Below are 19,228 nucleotides of genomic sequence, written 5' to 3'. Positions count from 1 at the left end.
AGGTTACGTTTCTTGGGTGGTTTTGCACTAAACCGCCTCCCAAGGAAAGTAGTGGTTTGGCATTCTGACACATAGATCCCTAAATATCAGGGATCTGTTAGGAAACCGAGGCGCGTAGCCTAGAATATTGCGTGGCATGACATGATGGGGCTGAGGCTAACCTTAGCTCGTATAACAAAAGTAAACCATTTCCCTCTTTTAACTCTCGCGTCACATTTTTAAATCATCTTAGGTCGCCTACTAATTAGGTCGTTCTGTCGTTAGGCGATCTGATGGCTCCTCAAAAGAAGAACGCCTCAAATAAGAACACCTCGAGCTTATCCTCCCAACAGAAAAACAAGGGGAAGCAGATTGCCCATAATCTCCCATCTCGCACTTCGGCCTGGTGGTGGAGAAGGAAATCGTGGTCGACCCGAATGCATACTTTGAGGCTGAGTGGATCATTTCCAAGATCACAACTCAAGAGAGGGCAAAAAAAATTATGCTGAGCCACAACATAGAGGTCAGAACTGGAACTCTCTTAGCCCAACCTGCGTTCGAAGGGGAGCGAAGCTGCTCCCCTGTCCAAGACGACTTCCCAGCTTGGAGTGATGAACATCTGAAGGCTGGGGCCTTCCTCCCCCTGGATAAGTACTTCACATATTTTTTAAATTATGTGAAGTTGGCTCCATTTCAGCTCCCCCCAAATTCTTATAGACTTTTGGCGGGGCTGGAATATTTGTTCCTGAAACACAAGTGGGAGGTCCCTACTCCGGCAGACATTCTTTATTTCTTCTGCCTCAAGGCAAGCCCTGACCAGAAAGGACGTGGTGACAGATTCTACTACCTCACATGATTCCTTAACTCGGCCTCCGTCATTGAGCTTCCCAGTCATCCAAACAACTACAAAGACTTGTTCTTTATGTCGAATGGATTCCGGAATTGCAAACACCGCTACTTCAACTGACCTCGTAAGTCTTCTGTCCTTGCAAATTCAGGACGTAACTTTCTATTCCTATTAAGATATATATATTTTCTTAAGTGAATTTGTTTCTCGTGCAGCCATATTTGCGAGGACGGGAAAGTCCGTGACCCTCAGGGATCAATATGAGAAGCTATTTGGGCTTCCCCCATGAGAAGGACTATCGCCAGGTCATGAATGACGTCACAATGCTGGCCTGCCAGCTGATTGGCGAAGGCCAAACACTGGCCTTGAGGACCTGGGCTACCCTTTCGGCGATCCACGAGCTCCCATCCTCTCAAGAGGCCTTGCCAGCCATTGAGGACGAGGAGGATGAAGAGGATGAGGTGCCTCTAATGCGAAAAAGGCGGGCTCCCAAGGCTGTCTGGGAACTCGACCTAGAGCGAGTTGCATCAGGGGCAGCAGCCAGCCCCACCGGCCAAGGTAACCCATACCCCTTTAGGGACTTAGATAGGGTTACTGCCGATTTTAGGTTAGTTCGTTTTAATCCAAATCATCTTGTCCACCGCCATCCTTATAACCTGGATCAAAGTATAACCATGCTTCAGTGCATAGACCACCTAGTGGTATGCCATGACAGCAATTATCCTAAGGGTACAGTCGTAGTAGATAACACTTTAAACTTTAGATCCGCCATTTTTGAAGAGTATGGGACCAACCGTAGGACCTTGCCTTCTTTGCTCCAGGGTGCATTTGCCCCTTGATTTAGACAGTATGTAGAGGACTCCAGCCCTGAGGAAGGACCTGAACCTGAACCCCTTAGGATACTAGAAATATTAGTTGTAGAATCCCCCTCCCCTCCATTAGTTTCAAGGTCGGAGGTCGTGATAATAGACTCCTCCCCCAGCCCTGAGGGTAGGATCTTTGTTTATTTTCTTTCTTTATATATATTTATGAAAACTTTATTTGTGAACTAATTACTTTTTGTTCTTTTCAGGCAAAGAGATGGAACAACCTGGAGCTCTTGACCTCCGAAATGCTTTCCAGACTAAGAAAGCTGGCTTGGGCCTCGTCGTAAAGAGGCTCAAGATCACGAAGAAAACCCCCTTGCAGCGGGAAACACCTCAAGATCCCCTGCCAAGGGGAAAGAAACGAGCTCAACTCGGGAATCAGTTCTGGTGAGTTCTGTTACTGCTAAGGTTCCCCCTCCTCCCCCACCTCAATTCGTACCTCCCCAGGCTGAAGTGATACGAGCTGAGCCCCCAGCTCCTACTGCCCCAGCTCCCACCGTTCGAATACCGGTGGATCCTCAGGACCTGGAGAAGATACCTGAAGCCTTTCATGGTATCATTTATGAGATTGCGAGCCATATGGAGGGGCACGCCTATAAGGCTAGCTCGAGGGATCTGAAGACCATAGAGGAGTGCAACACAGAGAATGTCATGGAATCAGCTATGGGGATGAACCTCATTGTAAGTTGTCATTCCTTGGTGAAGTTTTTTTTTTCTTATTGTGATCAAGGGTATATCTCTGACTTGTTTTGTTATTTTGCAGTCTGTCCTGGCCCAGTATCGCAGCGTAGCCCATGCTAGGGCTAGAAATGATGAGCTCCAGGCCGATCTGACCGCTGCCAACACTGCCCTGACTGCCGCTCAAGAAGGCAAGCAGGCCACCAAAGCTGCCTTGGCGGCTGCTCAAAAGAGTGAGCATGATGCCAAGGCTGCTCTCGCCTCATCTCAGGAAAGTGAGAAGGCTGCAAAGACTGCATTGTTTGCTCTCCAGGCTCAAACTGCACAACTTCAAGCTGAGGTTGATGAAGCCAAAGCAAAACTGCTAGAGACCGAGGGCGCAGTCAAGGAAGAAAAGGCGGCCTCATCGCCGGCCATGGAAGAGATGCTATACCAGTGCTGGGCCTTCAACCCAGATGGGAACTTCTCTTTCATGGGAGTCGAACTGTGGGATCCGTACCTTGTAAGATTCAAGGCTCAGCTCTTGCAAGAACCTTTAGAGACTGGTGAGGCTTCCAGTGCAGCGGAGGTAGATGGCGAGGAGGTCACCTCGGCATGGCGAGCTGATGGAGATCAATGATAGCTCTTTTGTAATTGTTTAACAGTTTTTTTTATTAAACAATTGCCTACGGGCTCAGTTCAAGGTTTTTTCTCCTTGGGATAATTTGCTTGCTTTATTTCAATATACATCTAACTTTTTGATCCATTTATCTTTCCTTTACTATCTCTCATGTTTATGAATCCTTAGACTTGTACATTCGAGATTTTAGGAATTGATTTTTATATCGGGATAGAATTTATCAAGCTTGGTTATGTCAAAGTTTTGTGTGCTGATTTATATCATACCTGTTAAGAATCAGGCCTTGAACCTGGTTATATCCAAGGTTTTTAATTATTTAAACTTAGTTTGTGTCAGGTTTATTGATAACTCGAGCTTTAACAAACCCTTGATATTACATAATTTTCCCAACTTTCCAAGTTTCGAACCTAGTTACGTCTAGGGCTTTAAATGATTTAAACTTAGTTCATGCTAGGTTTATTGATAATTCAAACTTTAAAAAGCCATTGAATAATCAATATTTCCAAGCTTCTAAATTTCGGACCTGGTTACGTCCAGGATTTGAAATGATTTCAACTTAGTCTGTGCTAGGTTTATTGAAAACTCGAGCTCTTAAAAAGCCGTCGAATAATCAATTTTTCCAAGCCTCTAAGTTTTGGACCTGGTTGTATCTAGGGATTTTAATGATTTAAACTTATCAAGCAAGCTTAATTTTTCCAATCTCGGGTTATATGCTCCCTAAGTAACTAGAATGTAGAAACACTACAAGAAAAAATGCTTTTAATAACACCAAAAATGTGTTATCAAAACCTACGATAACACTTTCTGATGTGTTAAGATAGACTATGTTATCGTAGGTCAGGGTACTTTACATAACACTTTATCAGTGTTATACAGATGTGTTATTGTACTGTCAACGATAACACAATTTCTGTGTTATTTTAATATATAGATAAGTGTTGAATTATGTTATTTATAGTCGATACTATAACACTTTTTTTGTGTTATACTACACTTTAGTATAACACTTTTTTTGTGTTATACTACACTTTAGTATAACACTTTTTTTGTGTTATACTACACTTTACTATAACACATTTTTTGTGTTATATAATGAAGTTTGCATAACACAATTCTTTGCATAAAAAGTGTTATTGTAATAAATATTATAACACAATTTTCATATTATTGTTATATTTAGATATGTTTAAATTCTCATTATATATTTTATTTATATAACACTAATTTATTCTATTATATTTTAATTTTTTTATATATTTAAATTAGTTTTCTAATATATACTAGCATCAAATGAACTTGATTTTCAAATAACAAAAAGTAAAAACATTCAACATTGTATTAACAATCCACAAATTAGTTTAAAACATACAAAATATTCTTTAAGTATTCAAGGAGTCTTAAATATTCAACATAGTTAAAAGTTACTACTTTCAACACAAAACATTCTTATTGATATGACTGTCAGAATTTACAACATAACAAAGTACTGCATCTACAAGGCTTGAACTTTTAGACTCTACTGGCCCAGAGGAAACCTCAATTGCTGGCAGCTTCCCATCACTAGCATTACCTAGTTGGACGTCCATAAACTCTTTGGTGGCAAATACAACAATAAAAAAAGCAGGCTGTATAGAACACAAAGTTCAATATAAACAGTTAATGAGAAATCCCAAAATGAAACAACGGAAAATTACTTAAGAGTGATACACTTATTGACACCAGAAAACATATACAAATGTCAAAAAGTAGCACACCTGATAACGAGCAGCAACAGTGAAAAGATTGACAGTAGCAACAAATAAGTCTTCATTTTCTTCAGATTGCTCTAGTAGAATAAAGCTTACAGAATATTTCAAATCAGCAACCTAGACGGTGTATTAATTAAAATATATTAAATGAGAAACAATGGGTCAGTTATTCAAATAAAAAAATTAATGATCAGGAAAGAAAATGGATTAACTCGAACACTCTATACCTGTTTATCCTCTAGACCAAAGATGCTTGCAGAAAAATATGGTGGCAAGAAATCTGCTGTCATCAACAACATTGACAGTACTTTAGTGGCACCAATCTGTATGGCCTGCATGGATAAGTTAAAACTCCTTAGTAAAATGTAGTAAAGATTGCCAAAAATATAGGAATAGCCAGTCTACATACAACCATTAAACCATAAAAGGGGTCCAAAGCATATAAAGGGGCTCAAATCAGTGAAGAAACAAAATTAAATAGCAAATTCTGACCAAACAGATACAGAGCATTCAAACCTCCAATGCTTGTGAAGTCCTGCAAACAATCCGAAAAAGAGCACTATGGATTGAAGAATCAGAAGTAGCATGTCCCAGATGACCCCAACCAGCTTTCCAGCGTATGATGTCAACGCGATACCTTTTTTAATCAGTTTAAGCACCTAAAATAGATTTTTTTAAAAAGAAAGAAAATCAGACTGGCCTGTAAAGAACAACCAGTCTTTAAACAAGACAAACAAAAACTGGGAAAAAAAAACAAAAGTGGAAACAAACAAATTACCCTGTTTCTTTAACTGTCCCAGGTCATTTGGGTTGCTAAGCTTTAACTGTAACACAAATAAGAATATTGTTAGAGAATTTTGGAAAAAATTCAAAAAATTTGAGTACTATTAAATGCTAGCTGACTTACCATAGCAACAGCACCAGTAGTGCGGCAAAATCGTCTTAATTCAAATTTTGAACTAATTTTCAAAACCATAAGCCTGCAAGGAAAAAGTCCCAAATTAAATTATCAGATATGCTAAGAAAAATCTTAATAGAATAATAAAAACTTGAAATTCTTTGACAGATTTCATAAAAGATCAAAAGCATTTACATATGTACAACAATCACAAGTATTACAATCAAGTGCCATCTCCCCTGTTTCTTTATTAAAAAAACTATGAGAACTACTTAAAGGCACATAATACATAAAAATGTCAAGGATAACATAGCAACGAATCACCAAATTTATTTTTACAATCAAGAAGTGTAATCTATTAAGGTTTACCATAGCAATATCGATGCTAGTAACACGAAGCAGCTCATCTGGATAAACAAGATACCCAAATAACACCCATTCTCGATAAGAAGTAACATTTGCAAGATCCTGGGCTCTCTGCAAGGAGCAAATAAAATGAAGCAGTTAGCTAACAATTACAGTTGAAATTTTGGGGGGTGGGGGGACAATTGAAAATAATACAGCTAAAAATCACGCAGAAGAAGTGTCTACCATTGGATGAGCAGAATTTGTAAGAATATCTGGATATCGAGGATGATATGGGCTTAAAAAGCCTTCATTTCTAAGTTTTCTTGTATCTGTCGATAAAAAAATAATAGGACCTACTGCCTCTAGTACCTGAAAATTACCGATAATAAAAATCACAATCTCGATCATCTCTTGACATGGCATGCAAAAGGTTGTACATTTGTAGCATCATCAAAAGAGATCCATAAAATTTGTAGAGAGACAGAGAGAGAAAAAAATAAAATTTCAAATTCAGTTACCTTCTCTGAGAAAAGATTAACACAAACAAACGAACAAAAGAGATCCATAAATGCATGTAGTATAAGTGCATTTTGATGGGGCTGCAAAATACTGTGCCAAGTTATTAGAGATATCATGTATAAAATACAATTACTTTAATTTCCCAATAATTCACAACCAAAAACAAGGTAATGATTTATCTTTCTAATATTCCTGATGCATATGACCATCAAACTATCTTTATGGAACACAATAATCAAAAGGCCATGGAATGAAGCATATAGATATTGATCTCCATCTACAGATTAAATTTAAAAGGACAAATTAATAAGTTTCTTTTATCTATTTAAAAGTAAACTATTAACACATTCAAAAGGCTGTGTCCTTTCATTATTGTTAAGGCCCTTCAATTAACCTTTGACAAACTTTGCACCTTTGCCATGATGTGCATCACTGTTTTTTACTCCCATGATTTGCATGTATGACCAGAGGTAACTCTCTTGAGCTATAAAAAATTTGAGACTTGAGTCTGTTAAAGAATTACTACCTGAGTCAAGTTTGAACATCCTAATTATAACATCAAACTACCAAAAGGTAAAAGAAATTGAGACTCACCAATTAATAACAGTACTGCTTAAATCCAATATAAGCCTCAAAGCTTGTTCTCGAAAAGCCATCAGGTCAAAATATACACATATTAATCATAGTTAATTTGATGTCAAAATATTATAAAATAAGCTGAATCAAAATTTTCAACAATACAAAACCGAGACTGAAAACAAACCAACAGCCCCAACACTAATTACATTGTAATTGCCTTAAAAAGGACTTTGTTTGTACAGCTTGTTTTGTTCAATGAAGTTCCTTTCCTTCTTGATAAAAAAAAAATTCAACAATAAATAGGAGAAATCTAATGGATTTTCATAGTTCAAGCTCCAAATAGTAAAGTTCACTTGAAACCTTGGAAAAGATTAGAACTCCTGGAATAATCACAACCATTTGTACCAATGAACATAACATTAAAGGGTTCATAAAACAAAACAAAAATCTATCACGCATGTGTGAGTGTGACAATGCATGTGCACAATGCAAGAGAAAGTTGGTGTTGAGATGGAGAACGAGAAAGAGAAAGACAATCAGCAATCCTCTCTTTTCTAATGTTGTCCAAACCATCTTAATCATCACTAAAACACTATGACTAAAACTCCATAAACGTAAGACCACACAGAATTCCCATGGCGATCGCAAAAGGAGAATTTCTTTAAGACCCACAAATCATACTGACAGAAAATTTCAGTTAGCTTTTAAAGTATTTGATATTTCAAATTTCATTATGCTCAAAATAACAAACTATATAATGTTTTTTTAGCCCAGAAAATAATCTTAATACATAATTTTTTTTTTCTAAATGAGAATTAAAGTTCTTAATCAGTGTGAATAATTCATAAAATTTAGTTTAGTTTAGAAATTTCATTAAAAAATTAAAAAAAAAAGACACCAGTAGTATTGTTTTGTTTCAAATAAAAATAATGTTGCATAAAAGATGCTTACCAATCGGTTAAGCTGGTGCTCATTCAAAGTACCACCATGTTCTGCATGGCTCTCAATTCTGCACGTGATAAAATATAGTTAATAAGAATACATTGCGCATAGGAATATTAACTATTTGTCAGTTATGTCAGAAAACTTAAAAAATTAGGCATACCCTTTAGAAAACCACTCATTAAACTGTTCGTGACTATCAAATAAGGTTGGCATAATGAAATGTGGTAAGGCCCACAACTCTGCCATATTATTTTGGATTGGAGTGCCAGTAAGCAAAAGCATATTTCGGCAATTAAAACTAAGCAGTGTCTTCCATCTTATACTGTCCAATCACAAGCAAGACAACAAAAAAGTATGAGTACAGAGAATTAAAAATAGAAAACAACCATTAAGAAAGTAAAGGGATTCAGGAAGATAGATATACTATATAGCTTGTAAACCAAATAAAGATAAGACACAAGCACCTCAGCAACATGACCACTAACGTACAGTTCACAGGAATAACTTCTTTCATTAAACCTTCTTCCAAATCAATAAAATGTCTATTGTTAATCTTTAACCAAGCACATCAATTTACAATAAAATTAAGCTTAAGACTATCAGATAAGGAGAAAACAATCGGCACCATTGAAATAAAAAAATTTCCTTTTTTCTAAAGGCTGCGCATCTATCTTGCTTGGTTGCAATTATGACAATTAAATGTTAGCACAAACTACAAAGTACACTGACACGAATGATTTGAATCAAACCTATTTGAACTTTTAATTGCTTGGGCTTCATCCAACACCATATATTGCCATTTCACCCGCCGAAAGTACTTCTCATCAGAAACAAGTAGCTGATAGCTGGTGATAAGAATGTGAAACCCAACATCCCTGGAAGAGAAGGAAAAAGTAATTACATTGAAAAATATCTCAGCCCTTGACTAGAAATTAAAATGCAAATAGGACACAAGAAGACAAATGAAAGCCAAAATGCTTCTTTTACCAAATCACCAATGATCTTCGAAAATACAACAGAACTAAAGATGCTTACCTGCGGTATAGTGTCTTCGGGTTGATTTTTTTCCTCAGAACTGTATAGTCCTGAAGCCCACCCCAATATGGAAGAGTTTTCAAGTCAGGGCAAAAGCGGGTAATTTCATCTGCCCAGTTGTTCAATACAGATGCATGAGCAACAACAAGAAAAGGTCCCCATATATTTTTATCCTGAATTAAAAATATAAATTTAAAAAATTAAAGTTAGAATCCCAAGTTACACCAAAGAAAAGCCAGACACCAAGCTGAGTAATTACTTCAGCTAGATGAGCCAAAAATTCCATAGCCTGAATGGTCTTTCCAAGGCCCATCTCATCAGCAAGAATGCCATTCAAACCCTACAAATGACAAAACTTCCCAAATAAACAGTCGGAAAAAAAAAGAAAAATAAAAAACAAAAAGGAGAAATTATATGTATAATTTAAATATGTGTTGCATTTATCAACCTGCTCATAACAATTGACCAGCCATTGAAGACCTTTCAGCTGATATTCTTTAAGGGTGCCTCTAAACAACAGTGGTGTTTGAACAGTTGATGTCACTGGCATGGTGGAACTGCAAAATTAGAAACAGAAATTATATCAAATTGAGAAAAACACTTTACCCCACTAATTTGTTCTAAACAAGAATAGAAATCTGAGAAAAACAGATCAAAACAAAACTTACGGATGGAGTAGATCTATGTTACTAGCTCCTGCAACCTCCTGTGGAGCCTCAGGTTCACTAGTTTGCCGCAGCTTCATACATTCATTATCAAATGCACTTGTCAGTTTTTTCTGCTTAGAAACTGCATCTTGCGCAGCTTTCAAGGCCTCTTTCTTTAGTTCAGCCTCTTCAGGATCATCTTCCTCAACCTTCCCAGCATCAACAGAGATAATATGCTCTTCTTGTTCATTGCTTTCCTCATCCCCCATAAGTGTAGTTTCAGATGGCTGAGTGCTCGACTTGTTCTGCATGAAGTGGCTGTAAAGCTCAGTTTGTTGAATAAGAAAATTCAGCCTTTGTTGTTGCCTCTTTGCTTCTCGAAGCTCCTGCTCATGCCTTAGGGCTTCAGCAGCTTCTCTTTCCTCCTTTTTCCTCAATTCTGCCTGCAAAAAAAAAATAATAAATAAATAATTCCTGTCCAGCTTATAGTTGACATTGGAAAAATTCTTCAATGACTTTTTAGAACAATTGAAGGCAAATCAAGAATATATTTTAACTGTAATCAATGTACTCCCATTAAAAAAATTGAAAGTTACCATCTCCTTATCCACTCTCTTCCAGAAAAGCAGCATGTCCCTAGCTATCTTCCTTGTGCGAATTGGAGCACCCTTCATCAATTTAAGTGATCTACTCAGTTCAAAGAGTATAATTAAGTACTGCTGAATTATTTTGAAAGAACTGAAAGTAAAGTTGAAACAAGTACCAGCATTACACATCAAATTCAATATTAAAGAGCATGAACAAACCTTTAGACTTGATAGAAAATGGATCGATCTCAGTGTTCAATCCAAAACCAGAACCACTCCCAAAACCGCTTCTAGTATTTGAAATGCTCATCTCACTAAAGCTGCTCTCTATTCTTCCTGAGCCCATTGACATAAACCCTCCCTTATCAACCCTATTCTTTTCAATCTGCAAACGATATGATGATGCGCAATGTTGATATATATACAAATGAAGGAAATTATACAATGAATAAAACTACTGAATAGGCCATTTTAGAAGCCTCGTACAGTACCTTGCTTTTGTCAATATCACTAGCTTTACGTTTCATGACATCTTTCGTCTCATTAATCGTGCTCTGCATTACAAGTTTGTGCAGCTTCTCTTCGTGACTCTCCATTTCACAGTACTGTTTAACCTGAGCTACAGTTACATTTTCCTTGTGTCCAAGAGAGATAACCTCGTCAAAAGCAAAAATCAGCTCAAAAGCAGTCCTGCAAACACCCTCTTCATCTAGAGACATAGAATACTCCAGCACCTAAAGCTAGTTAAGGAATAAACTTATACAGATATTTCCACCTACTTATTTAGATAACAATTTGATGGAAATAAAACCCATTCAAATTGTAAAATGGATATACTGTACAAAAGACTGAAAAAAATAGGGGAAAAAATTGAATAAATAAGACCAAAAGAAACACCACAGTGAAGTATACATGGCAGAAGGCTCAGCTGGAAATTTTCAGGGTTCACCAAGACCCCAATGTCATACTTTTCCTAACTAAGAGATTTGTGAGGCAAATGAAGTTGTTGACATTTTCGTAAAGGCTTCAACATGCCAATACAGAAAAATTATTTCTTATTTTGCAAAGTGAGCTAATGGTGCACATGAATTTAAGTTCACACTTACCAAAAGTGGAGTAGAGCAAAAGAAGTGGAAACAGTCTTTGTGCTCTTGCCTAATAATACATCTCTCATGCCCTTTTCATAGAAATTAGAACATACATGCTAAGAATAATTGACAAAAGGCAGAACAAAAAATATCTATGGTAAAGGGGGAAAGTTGCCAAGTTATTCATGTGATATAATATTTTTTTAATAGAGAGAGAAAAAGGGCAGAGAAGAATACACATGCTAAAACATTTCATAATAAACCCAACATAGAAACATGTAAAAAAATGGCTTTTGTGTGGACAATGTGATAAAAATCATAAACCGTTTAAAATAAAAAGATACAAGATTTGAGAGCAGTCGCAGTGTCTCCAAATCTTCCAGAATATTGCTCTGTTTGTTTGTAACAAGTAGCAAGTACATATATATATCAGTAAACAACACTAAGAATCATCATCACCAACCCATCACAAGATCTAACAAAGATTCGCTCCCCAAAATTCTCATCTTTATACATATATATATATATAAAGACGTGAAAAGATTGGTACAAACCTGGCCTATAGTAATAGAAGTCGAGCGGTGAGCAGTGGAAATCCCAAGCTGAATAGCCTCCTCAAGCTTCCAACTTGTGGCTTGTTCTCCCAACAAAATTCCATAAATTATCTCCAAAATCCCAATTCTCAATCAAAATCTTCCGATTTCAACACAACCAAAATTAAATAAACCAGAAGACCAATGGAGGCAAGTACAAATTGAGAAAGAGAGATAGAGAAACCTGCAAGAACTGCCTGGCAGTCTCGGCAGTTTGTCCAACGGCGATCTCCAAGAACGATGAGACCACTGGGTCGAAGGCACGCAGAGGTGGGCTCGCACCTGGGGTCACTTCGTTCGGGGGTGGGGTTCACAAGTGCCTGAGATTTGGAGCTTGGCTCGGAGAAAAATGGGTGTGAGGATGGTGGTTAGGTGGTCGGAGCTGAGGATGACAGTGGTTACGGGAGTGCGGCTAGGGCGAAGGGAAGAGAGAGACGAGAAGGAGAAGGGGAAAAAAGGTTTGAGAATTGGGTCTCTATCGGGTCTCAAAAATTTTGAGGTCAAAAATGAAAAAAAATATAAGTGGCGCCCTTTTCTATTACCGCCCTTTTTTTCACAAATGGCCCATTATACTCTAGCATAACACATTTTTAATACTATTATATTCATGTGTTATGGAAATGGGTATTTGGTGTAGTGAAACTTTCTTGGTTGCTTTTACAGACATTAGAACACGAACTCATACAATCTTAAAAATTATTTAATAATCCACCTATTATTTAATAAAATGGCTTTTATAAATAAGACTTACATTGACGGTGGTGCTATTGATAATATTTTTCAAATGTAGGGCATTCCAGGTCCATGGGACTACTTCTCCATTCAGCCGAACTATCTTGAAAGTTCCTTCACGCAAAATCTCAATGACCTGATATGGGCCCTCCCAATTCGGGCCTAAAACACCATCCTTGGGATCTTTATTTGCTAGAAATACCCTTCGGAGAAGGTCGCCCAATCCAAATCTACACGTCTTAACTTTAGAATTAAAATAGCGAGTGATTTTTTGTTGATGATGGGCGAGCTGTAGCTGCGACTCTTCTTGTTTTTCTTCAATCAAATTGAGGGATGCATTAAGTAGTCCCTCATTATGCTCTTGGTTGAATGTCCTTTGTCTATGAGTGGCTACCATGGATTCGACTGGAAGGACGACCTCGCTTCCAAAAGTTAAGAAAAAAGGAGTATGTCCCGTGGAGGTTCTGTGAGAAGTTCGGTATGCCCAAAGTACTCACGGGAGCTGTTCGGGTCATCCTTTGGCCTCGTCTAACCTCTTCTTCAGACTCGCCTTTAGGGTTTTGTTCACACCCTTGACCTGTCCATTAGCCTGTAGATGTGCTACTGAGGAGAAACTCTTAATAATGACGTATTTTTCACAGAAGTCAGTGAAGAGATCACTGTCAAATTGTGTCCCATTGTCTAACACGATCTTTTTAGGAATCTCAAATCGACATATAATACTCTTCACCATGAGGTCTAGGACTCTTTTTGAAGTGATGCTTGCCAGAGGTTCGACTTCTACCCACTTCATGAAATAGTCGATCGCCACCACCGCAGAACGAACTCCTCCCTTTCCCATAGGTAGGGACCTTGTTAGGTCGATTCACCATACCGCGAATGGCCATAGGGATGATATCATCGTTAGGTCAACTGGAGCAGCTCGGACAACTATGGAGAAACATTGGCATTTGTCACACTTTTGGACATACGAGATTGAATCTTTTGTTAAAGTGGGCCACAAATAGCCCTGCCTCAGTATTTCAGTGCTAGGTTTTGCCCCCAGCATGATCTCCACAAAAACCTTTGTGCACTTCTTACAAAATGGTTTTAGCTTCCTCGGGTAGAACACATCGTAGGAGAGGCAATGAATGACCACGTTGGTACAACGTCCCATCCACTATCACATACCGCGAAGCTTGATATAGTATTTTTCTTGCATCATTTCTATCATTAGGTAGCCTTCCTATTGTGAGGTATTCCATTATGGGAGTCATCCAGGTCGGTCTTGTGTTGATCATTTCGACTTCTACCATTTCTGCTACACTCGGATTCTCCAAGAACTCCACTGGCACTACATTCAATGTCTTTGCTTCTTTTGTGGTGGCAAGTCGTGCCAAGGCGTCATCATTTTAATTTTTCTCGTGAGGTATCTGTTCAACAAAATTGTACTCAAATTTTGACAGTTCTCTCTTCACTTCGTACCTCGAGCTTGGTATTCTCCCAATACCTGATTGATCACGAGCTGCGAATCACTATAGCATTGGAATACTTTTGCCTTGAGCTCCTTTGCCACTCTGAGCCCAGCTAGCAAAGCCTCATATTCGGCTTCGTTGTGGGATGCTTCGAATCCGAATCTCAGAGATGTATGGAATCGATGTCCGTCTGGGGAGATTAAGATGATCCTTACTCCCAATCCGTTCTCATTGGATGATCCATCCACAAAGATTTTCCATAACTCTTGCACCGGTTCCTTCAAGAGCTCCTCTTGAAATCTGGTGCATTCAGCCACAAAATCAGTAAGGGCCTGACTTTTGATTGAGGTCATTGGAATGTACAATACCTCAAACTGTCTAAGTTCGTAGCCCATTTTAAAAGACGTCCCAACGTTTCAGGTTTTTGGAATACCTGCCTTAAAGGTTGGTCGGTCATGACGTTGATTGAATGAGACTTGAAATATGGTTGGAGCTTCCTGGAAGCCAATATCAGATAGAACGCCAGCTTCTCTATCAGTGGTTATCGTGACTCAGCTCTGAGAAGTCTCTTGCTTATATAATATACTGGTTTTTGAGCACAATCTTATTCTCGGACTAACACGACACTGACTGCATTTTCTATCACGGCCAAATAAAGGAACAGGGGTTCTCCAGTAATAGGCTTAGATAACATTGGTGGCTCGGCTAGATGCGATTTTAGGTCGAGTAATGCCTATTCGCACTCCTCAGTCCACTCAAATTTTTTGTTTCTCCTGATCAAGTTGTAAAATGGCAGGCATTTGTCAGCAGATTTTGAAATAAAACGATTTAAAGCTGCCACCTTTCTAGTCAGGTTGAACTTCTTTATGTGACTTGGGAGAGGGCATTTCTAACAACGACATGATTTTCTCAGGATTTGCCTCTATTCCCATCGTGTTGACTATGAAACCCATAAATTTTTCCAGATGCCACTCCGAACGTGCATTTATGAGGATTCAGCTTCATGTTATATCTCCTTAAGATTCCAAAACATTCTTCTAGATCGGATACATGGTTATCGACAGTCTTTTATTTGACAAGCATATCATCGACATACACTTCCATATTTCTCCCGATCTGATTAGCGAACATTTTGTTGACTAAGCATTGATCTGTAGCTCCGACATTCTTCAGCCCGAAGGGCATGAATTTATAACAATATACGTTGTTTGGGGTCATGAAGCTAGTATGTTCCTGGTCCGCAGGATTCATCGCGATCTGGTTATATCTAGAATACGCATCCATGAAGGACATGAGATCGTGTCCTGCCGTGGCATCTACCAACTGATCAATTCTTGGTAGTGGAAAGCAATCCTTGGGACAAGCATTGTTCAGGTCGGAGAAGTCGATGCAGGTCCTCCATTTCCCGTTTGGCTTTGGGACCAGCACGGGATTGGTGACCTAGATCAGGTATTTCGCTTCACGAATAAACCCGCATTTTAATAGTCGAGCTACTTCTTCCTCAAGAGCTTCAACTTGGACTGCTCCCAAGCGTCTCCATTTTTGGGATTTTGTAGGCACGTTCTTGTCCAAATTTAAAGTGTGCATGATTACACTCGGGCTTATTCCCACCATGTCTTCATGTGACCAGGGAAAAGCGTCCAGATTCTCTTGTAAGAAATTGACTAGCTCATTCTTCCTTTTATCATTAAGATTCTTCCCAATCTTTACGACTCTTGAAGTTTCATTGGGGTCAATGTTTACCTCCTCGAGCTCCTCTATATCCTGGAGTTCTGACCTATCTTCACCTATCCATGGGTCAATGTCTTCACGTGGGGAGACGTCACTATCCTCTACTTGTTGAGGTTCTTCCGTCCCACAAGTAACTTCTGCTTCCTGGGACTCCTCACCTTTGTCATTTATGACCATAGCTTGCTGCCCGGGTTGTGATTTTCCCTTCATAGAAATGCTATAGCATTCTCTGGCAGTGAGCTGATCACCTCTGACGGTGCATATTCACGCAACTAAGGGGAATTTTCTCGCTAGGTGGCAGATAAAGGTTATGGCTTCAAATGCCATCAACGCAGGTCGACCCAAAATCACATTGTATGTAGCTAGACAGTCAATTACCACGAACTCAAGTAACTTGGAGATAGTTCGTGAGCCTTCTCCCAATGTTACCACTAATTTGATTGTTTCGATGGTCGCTGACCCTTCACCAGAAAACCCGTACAGAGTCATTGAGGGCGCCTTCAATTCTGTTACAAACAACCCCATTTTTTCCAAGGTGGACCTAAAAAGTAGATTCACAAAACTCCCGTTATCTACTAGTGTCCTTCGGACCCTTCGGTTGGCGAGCTGAACGATTATGACCAAGGGATCGTTAGGTGGGAATTGGACGTGGCTAGCATCCTCCTCTGTAAAAATGATTGGTTGTTTTTCCAATTGTTGTTGTTTTGAAAATCGCTGTTCCAGAATGAACTCCACTCCGTCATGGGATTTCAGTTCGTTAATGTACTTATTCCGGACCCCTCTGTTCGTGCCTACCAGATGAGGTCCTCCCAAAATGGTGGCTATATCTCCCCCTATTATCGGAGGAGGATCGTCCTGATTTCCTTGAGTTCTGGTTTGACTTATTGAAGCTTCGGGGACTGATGGAGGATTTGGTCCAGCCCGCTGGTTAGGGACCACCCGATTTCGGGCGTACTGGGCCTAAGGTCCTACTCTAATGAGAGTTTCGATCTCATCCTTCAGCTATCGATAGTCATCGGTGTTATGACCGATGTCATTATGGAATCAACAGACTTCGAAGGATCTCTCTTTGCCCTCTGGTTCTTCAACAAATCTGGCTTCTTCCATGGATGGCGACTAGAATTTTCTAGGAAGATGCGCTCCCTAGTATCCGTTAGGTCGGTGTAAGTGGCGTAAACAGGCTTGAATTTCTCCCCAGACTTATTTTTCTTTGTCCCGCTCTGGTTGCCCTCGCCATTTCCCTTCTTCTTGTTATTTCCCCTTGGTTATTCTGGGTAATGGTTTGAGCCATAGTTGCAACATCTATTACCGTTCCAACAGGCTGGACGGGGATCGGGCTGGTTCTTGCAACAGAAGCTTGCGTCTCCTCTAGGTTAATCCACTATTGATCTCGGGCCAATAATTCGTCCACATTCTTAACTCCTTTCCTTTGAAGTTCTTGCCACAAGTCTCCCCTGACGAGGATTCTTGTCCTCAATGCCATGAGCTTGGAGCTTTCATCAGCATCCTTAGCTCGTGCAGCAACATTGGCAAACCAACTCAGATATGCCTTCAAAGTTTCGTCGGGTTGTTGCTTTACATTGGCCAAGTAATCAGCCTCAACTCGAGCTGCTTGTGAAGCTCAGAATGCTTTTTTGAACTCGGAGGGAAACTTCTTCCACGAGCTTATGGAATGTCTTCTGTACTGCTTAAACCACTGCCTGCCTGGCCTCGCCCGACCAGATTTGCAGGGAATAAAATACACCTTAGATCGAGTCCGACATTGTGGGCCATCATCATTGTGTTAAACATTCTAAGGTGATCTGACGGATCTCCATCTCCATCAAATGTTGACAAGTGTGGCATTCTGAAGCCTACCAGATATGTGGCTGCCGCAATATTTGGAGCGAAAGGCTCGAGCTCATCCTCTGAGTCGCAATCATCTTTGTCTTTTCCAGATAAAAGTTTCTCCATTTGCTCTTCCATTAGATCTAGCCTCTCGAGGGTTTGGTCTTTGGTCCCTAGGTTACCTGGGGGCTGTTCAACAACTCTCATCCTATCGTAGGCGTTTGATGGGTTATTGTCCCTCCAAGCTCAAGCTTGGTTTGGTGGGGCATTCCCATTATCGCGTACTATGGACAGACCTCCCTCTTGCCGAGTATAACTAACATCTTCATTTCGAGCTGGATTCCTTCTCTACGAATTCAGGCGATCACGCAAATCAGGTTGTGACTTGTACTGAGGGCTTTGCACTGAACTCAACTAATTTCTTAGGTCACCCTCGAACCTAGAACTATGAAAAATTTCGGTCCAGTAACTCCCATTTGGGGCTGAGGATCTGGATTTTCAACACTTGTCCAGGGGACATAGGTATTGGCAGATGGAGGAGGATTTCTCTTGCTGTCTCCATAAGATAGAATGTCTCGTGCAGGACAAGGTGGCGTCGAATGTCTTATAAGTGACAGGGGATGCCTTATTGGCAAGGCAATCCTTGTCCCATCAGGGCGAACTAGATTTGCCCGCCTTTATTCTGCCCCATTATTTCTAGCTCTCTAGGCCTGATGATCTGATCGTGACGTAGGAGGGTTTGCTGGAACATTTTTTCCCTGTGAGCCTGTCCCAGCCCCTCCTCGTGGATTTCCATGGGCATTCCTAGGTGCTTGTGAAGGAGGCACAAAACTTGGCGTTGCGGTTCTAACCGATCGACTGACATGCTGATGACCCCTATGGGGGCCACTAGGTTGAGTATTTTGGCGATCTCGCCCTGTAGGCATAGAACTTGGGGTGGCAGTTCTAACTGACCGACTTGGTTTGGATCGCTTATTCCTGTGGGACTTGTGAGACCCACTTTACCACTTTCCAACATTAACGTCGATTGCAAGAGGGGGTAACCGAGCCAAAATCAACTCAATTTTCCTATTTGCCTTAGCGAGATGGCTTCTTAATTGCATATTTTCCATCTCAAAGACAGTTAAGTAGTCCGGGTTTAGATTCAGTGGCAATGACGCCGAACTCCTAGTGTCACCATGACCCGCCAGTTGCTTTCCCGGACGTTGCTGGACTTCATGGCATGCTCGTTCGAAACAGCAGTATGATGGGCCTCCTGCCCACCAGGCTGTTCTATCTTATCATTGTGCATTGAGCGGGTGGGCACCATGATGAGATTCGACTGGGATTTCGATAAAACACTAATTTTTCTCTCAATGAAAGCACCAAACTGTTGACGCGGTCTTTTGCCAACAGTGTATTAAGAAATAATAAGGTAGATTAGTGCTTAATAAGCCGTAATGAAAAATAAATGATTTCACTCAAGAACATAGAATTTTTACGTGGTTCAGTGGTTAAAATCAACCTAG

General features: G+C 39.7%; 2 protein-coding genes and 4 long non-coding RNA genes across 6 annotated transcripts; all 6 read right to left on the bottom strand.

The window, feature by feature from the left end:
- Positions 1–4,304: 4,304 nt before the first annotated feature.
- LOC133816278 (uncharacterized) lies at positions 4,305–4,947 on the bottom strand. The gene is made up of 2 exons (XR_009885129.1): positions 4,744–4,947; positions 4,305–4,614 (listed from the first exon to the last, which is right to left on the bottom strand). It is a non-coding gene; the product is annotated as an uncharacterized LOC133816278 (long non-coding RNA).
- A 9-nt stretch (positions 4,948–4,956) lies between these two features.
- LOC133816279 (uncharacterized) lies at positions 4,957–5,549 on the bottom strand. The gene is made up of 3 exons (XR_009885130.1): positions 5,516–5,549; positions 5,254–5,396; positions 4,957–5,069 (listed from the first exon to the last, which is right to left on the bottom strand). It is a non-coding gene; the product is annotated as an uncharacterized LOC133816279 (long non-coding RNA).
- A 453-nt stretch (positions 5,550–6,002) lies between these two features.
- LOC133816277 (uncharacterized) lies at positions 6,003–6,595 on the bottom strand. The gene is made up of 3 exons (XR_009885128.1): positions 6,502–6,595; positions 6,227–6,343; positions 6,003–6,112 (listed from the first exon to the last, which is right to left on the bottom strand). It is a non-coding gene; the product is annotated as an uncharacterized LOC133816277 (long non-coding RNA).
- An 835-nt stretch (positions 6,596–7,430) lies between these two features.
- Positions 7,431–9,228, bottom strand: LOC133814680 (chromatin-remodeling ATPase INO80-like). The gene is made up of 5 exons (XM_062247610.1): positions 9,062–9,228; positions 8,776–8,901; positions 8,187–8,348; positions 7,980–8,090; positions 7,431–7,461 (listed from the first exon to the last, which is right to left on the bottom strand). Exons 2-5 carry the CDS (start codon positions 8,814–8,816, stop codon positions 7,431–7,433), a joined length of 345 nt encoding a protein of 114 aa, XP_062103594.1. The 5' UTR covers positions 8,817–8,901; positions 9,062–9,228.
- On the bottom strand, positions 9,225–11,054 carry LOC133816276 (chromatin-remodeling ATPase INO80-like). The gene is made up of 6 exons (XM_062248858.1): positions 10,787–11,054; positions 10,515–10,680; positions 10,305–10,395; positions 9,730–10,151; positions 9,510–9,618; positions 9,225–9,401 (listed from the first exon to the last, which is right to left on the bottom strand). The coding sequence occupies exons 3-6, from the start codon at positions 10,380–10,382 to the stop codon at positions 9,240–9,242; spliced, it is 771 nt and encodes a 256-aa protein (XP_062104842.1). The 5' UTR covers positions 10,383–10,395; positions 10,515–10,680; positions 10,787–11,054; the 3' UTR covers positions 9,225–9,239.
- Positions 11,055–11,389: 335 nt separating this feature from the next.
- LOC133816275 (uncharacterized) lies at positions 11,390–12,482 on the bottom strand. The gene is made up of 3 exons (XR_009885126.1): positions 12,161–12,482; positions 11,938–12,048; positions 11,390–11,775 (listed from the first exon to the last, which is right to left on the bottom strand). It is a non-coding gene; the product is annotated as an uncharacterized LOC133816275 (long non-coding RNA).
- Positions 12,483–19,228: the final 6,746 nt, after the last annotated feature.

Source organism: Humulus lupulus, chromosome 2, assembly GCF_963169125.1.
Source record: "Humulus lupulus chromosome 2, drHumLupu1.1, whole genome shotgun sequence".
Classification (NCBI taxonomy): domain Eukaryota; kingdom Viridiplantae; phylum Streptophyta; class Magnoliopsida; order Rosales; family Cannabaceae; genus Humulus; species Humulus lupulus.
This window is presented reverse-complemented; position numbering and strand designations above follow the sequence as displayed.

Excerpts from the sequence above, each read along its gene's own strand:
- LOC133816276 (XM_062248858.1), bottom strand. The coding sequence starts at position 10,382 with ATGAAGGGTGCTCCAATTCGCACAAGGAAGATAGCTAGGGACATGCTG. Across the intron at positions 10,152-10,304 it reads AGAGAGTGGATAAGGAGATG|GCAGAATTGAGGAAAAAGGA; the intron begins GTAACTTTCAAT and ends TTTTTTTTGCAG. Across the intron at positions 9,619-9,729 it reads AACATAGATCTACTCCATCC|TTCCACCATGCCAGTGACAT; the intron begins GTAAGTTTTGTT and ends CTAATTTTGCAG.
- LOC133814680 (XM_062247610.1), bottom strand. The coding sequence starts at position 8,816 with ATGGTGTTGGATGAAGCCCAAGCAATTAAAAGTTCAAATAG. Across the intron at positions 8,349-8,775 it reads GCAATTAAAAGTTCAAATAG|TATAAGATGGAAGACACTGC; the intron begins GTTTGATTCAAA and ends GTGATTGGACAG. Across the intron at positions 7,462-7,979 it reads GAAACAAAACAATACTACTG|GAGTTCTAATCTTTTCCAAG; the intron begins GTGTCTTTTTTT and ends TGATTATTCCAG.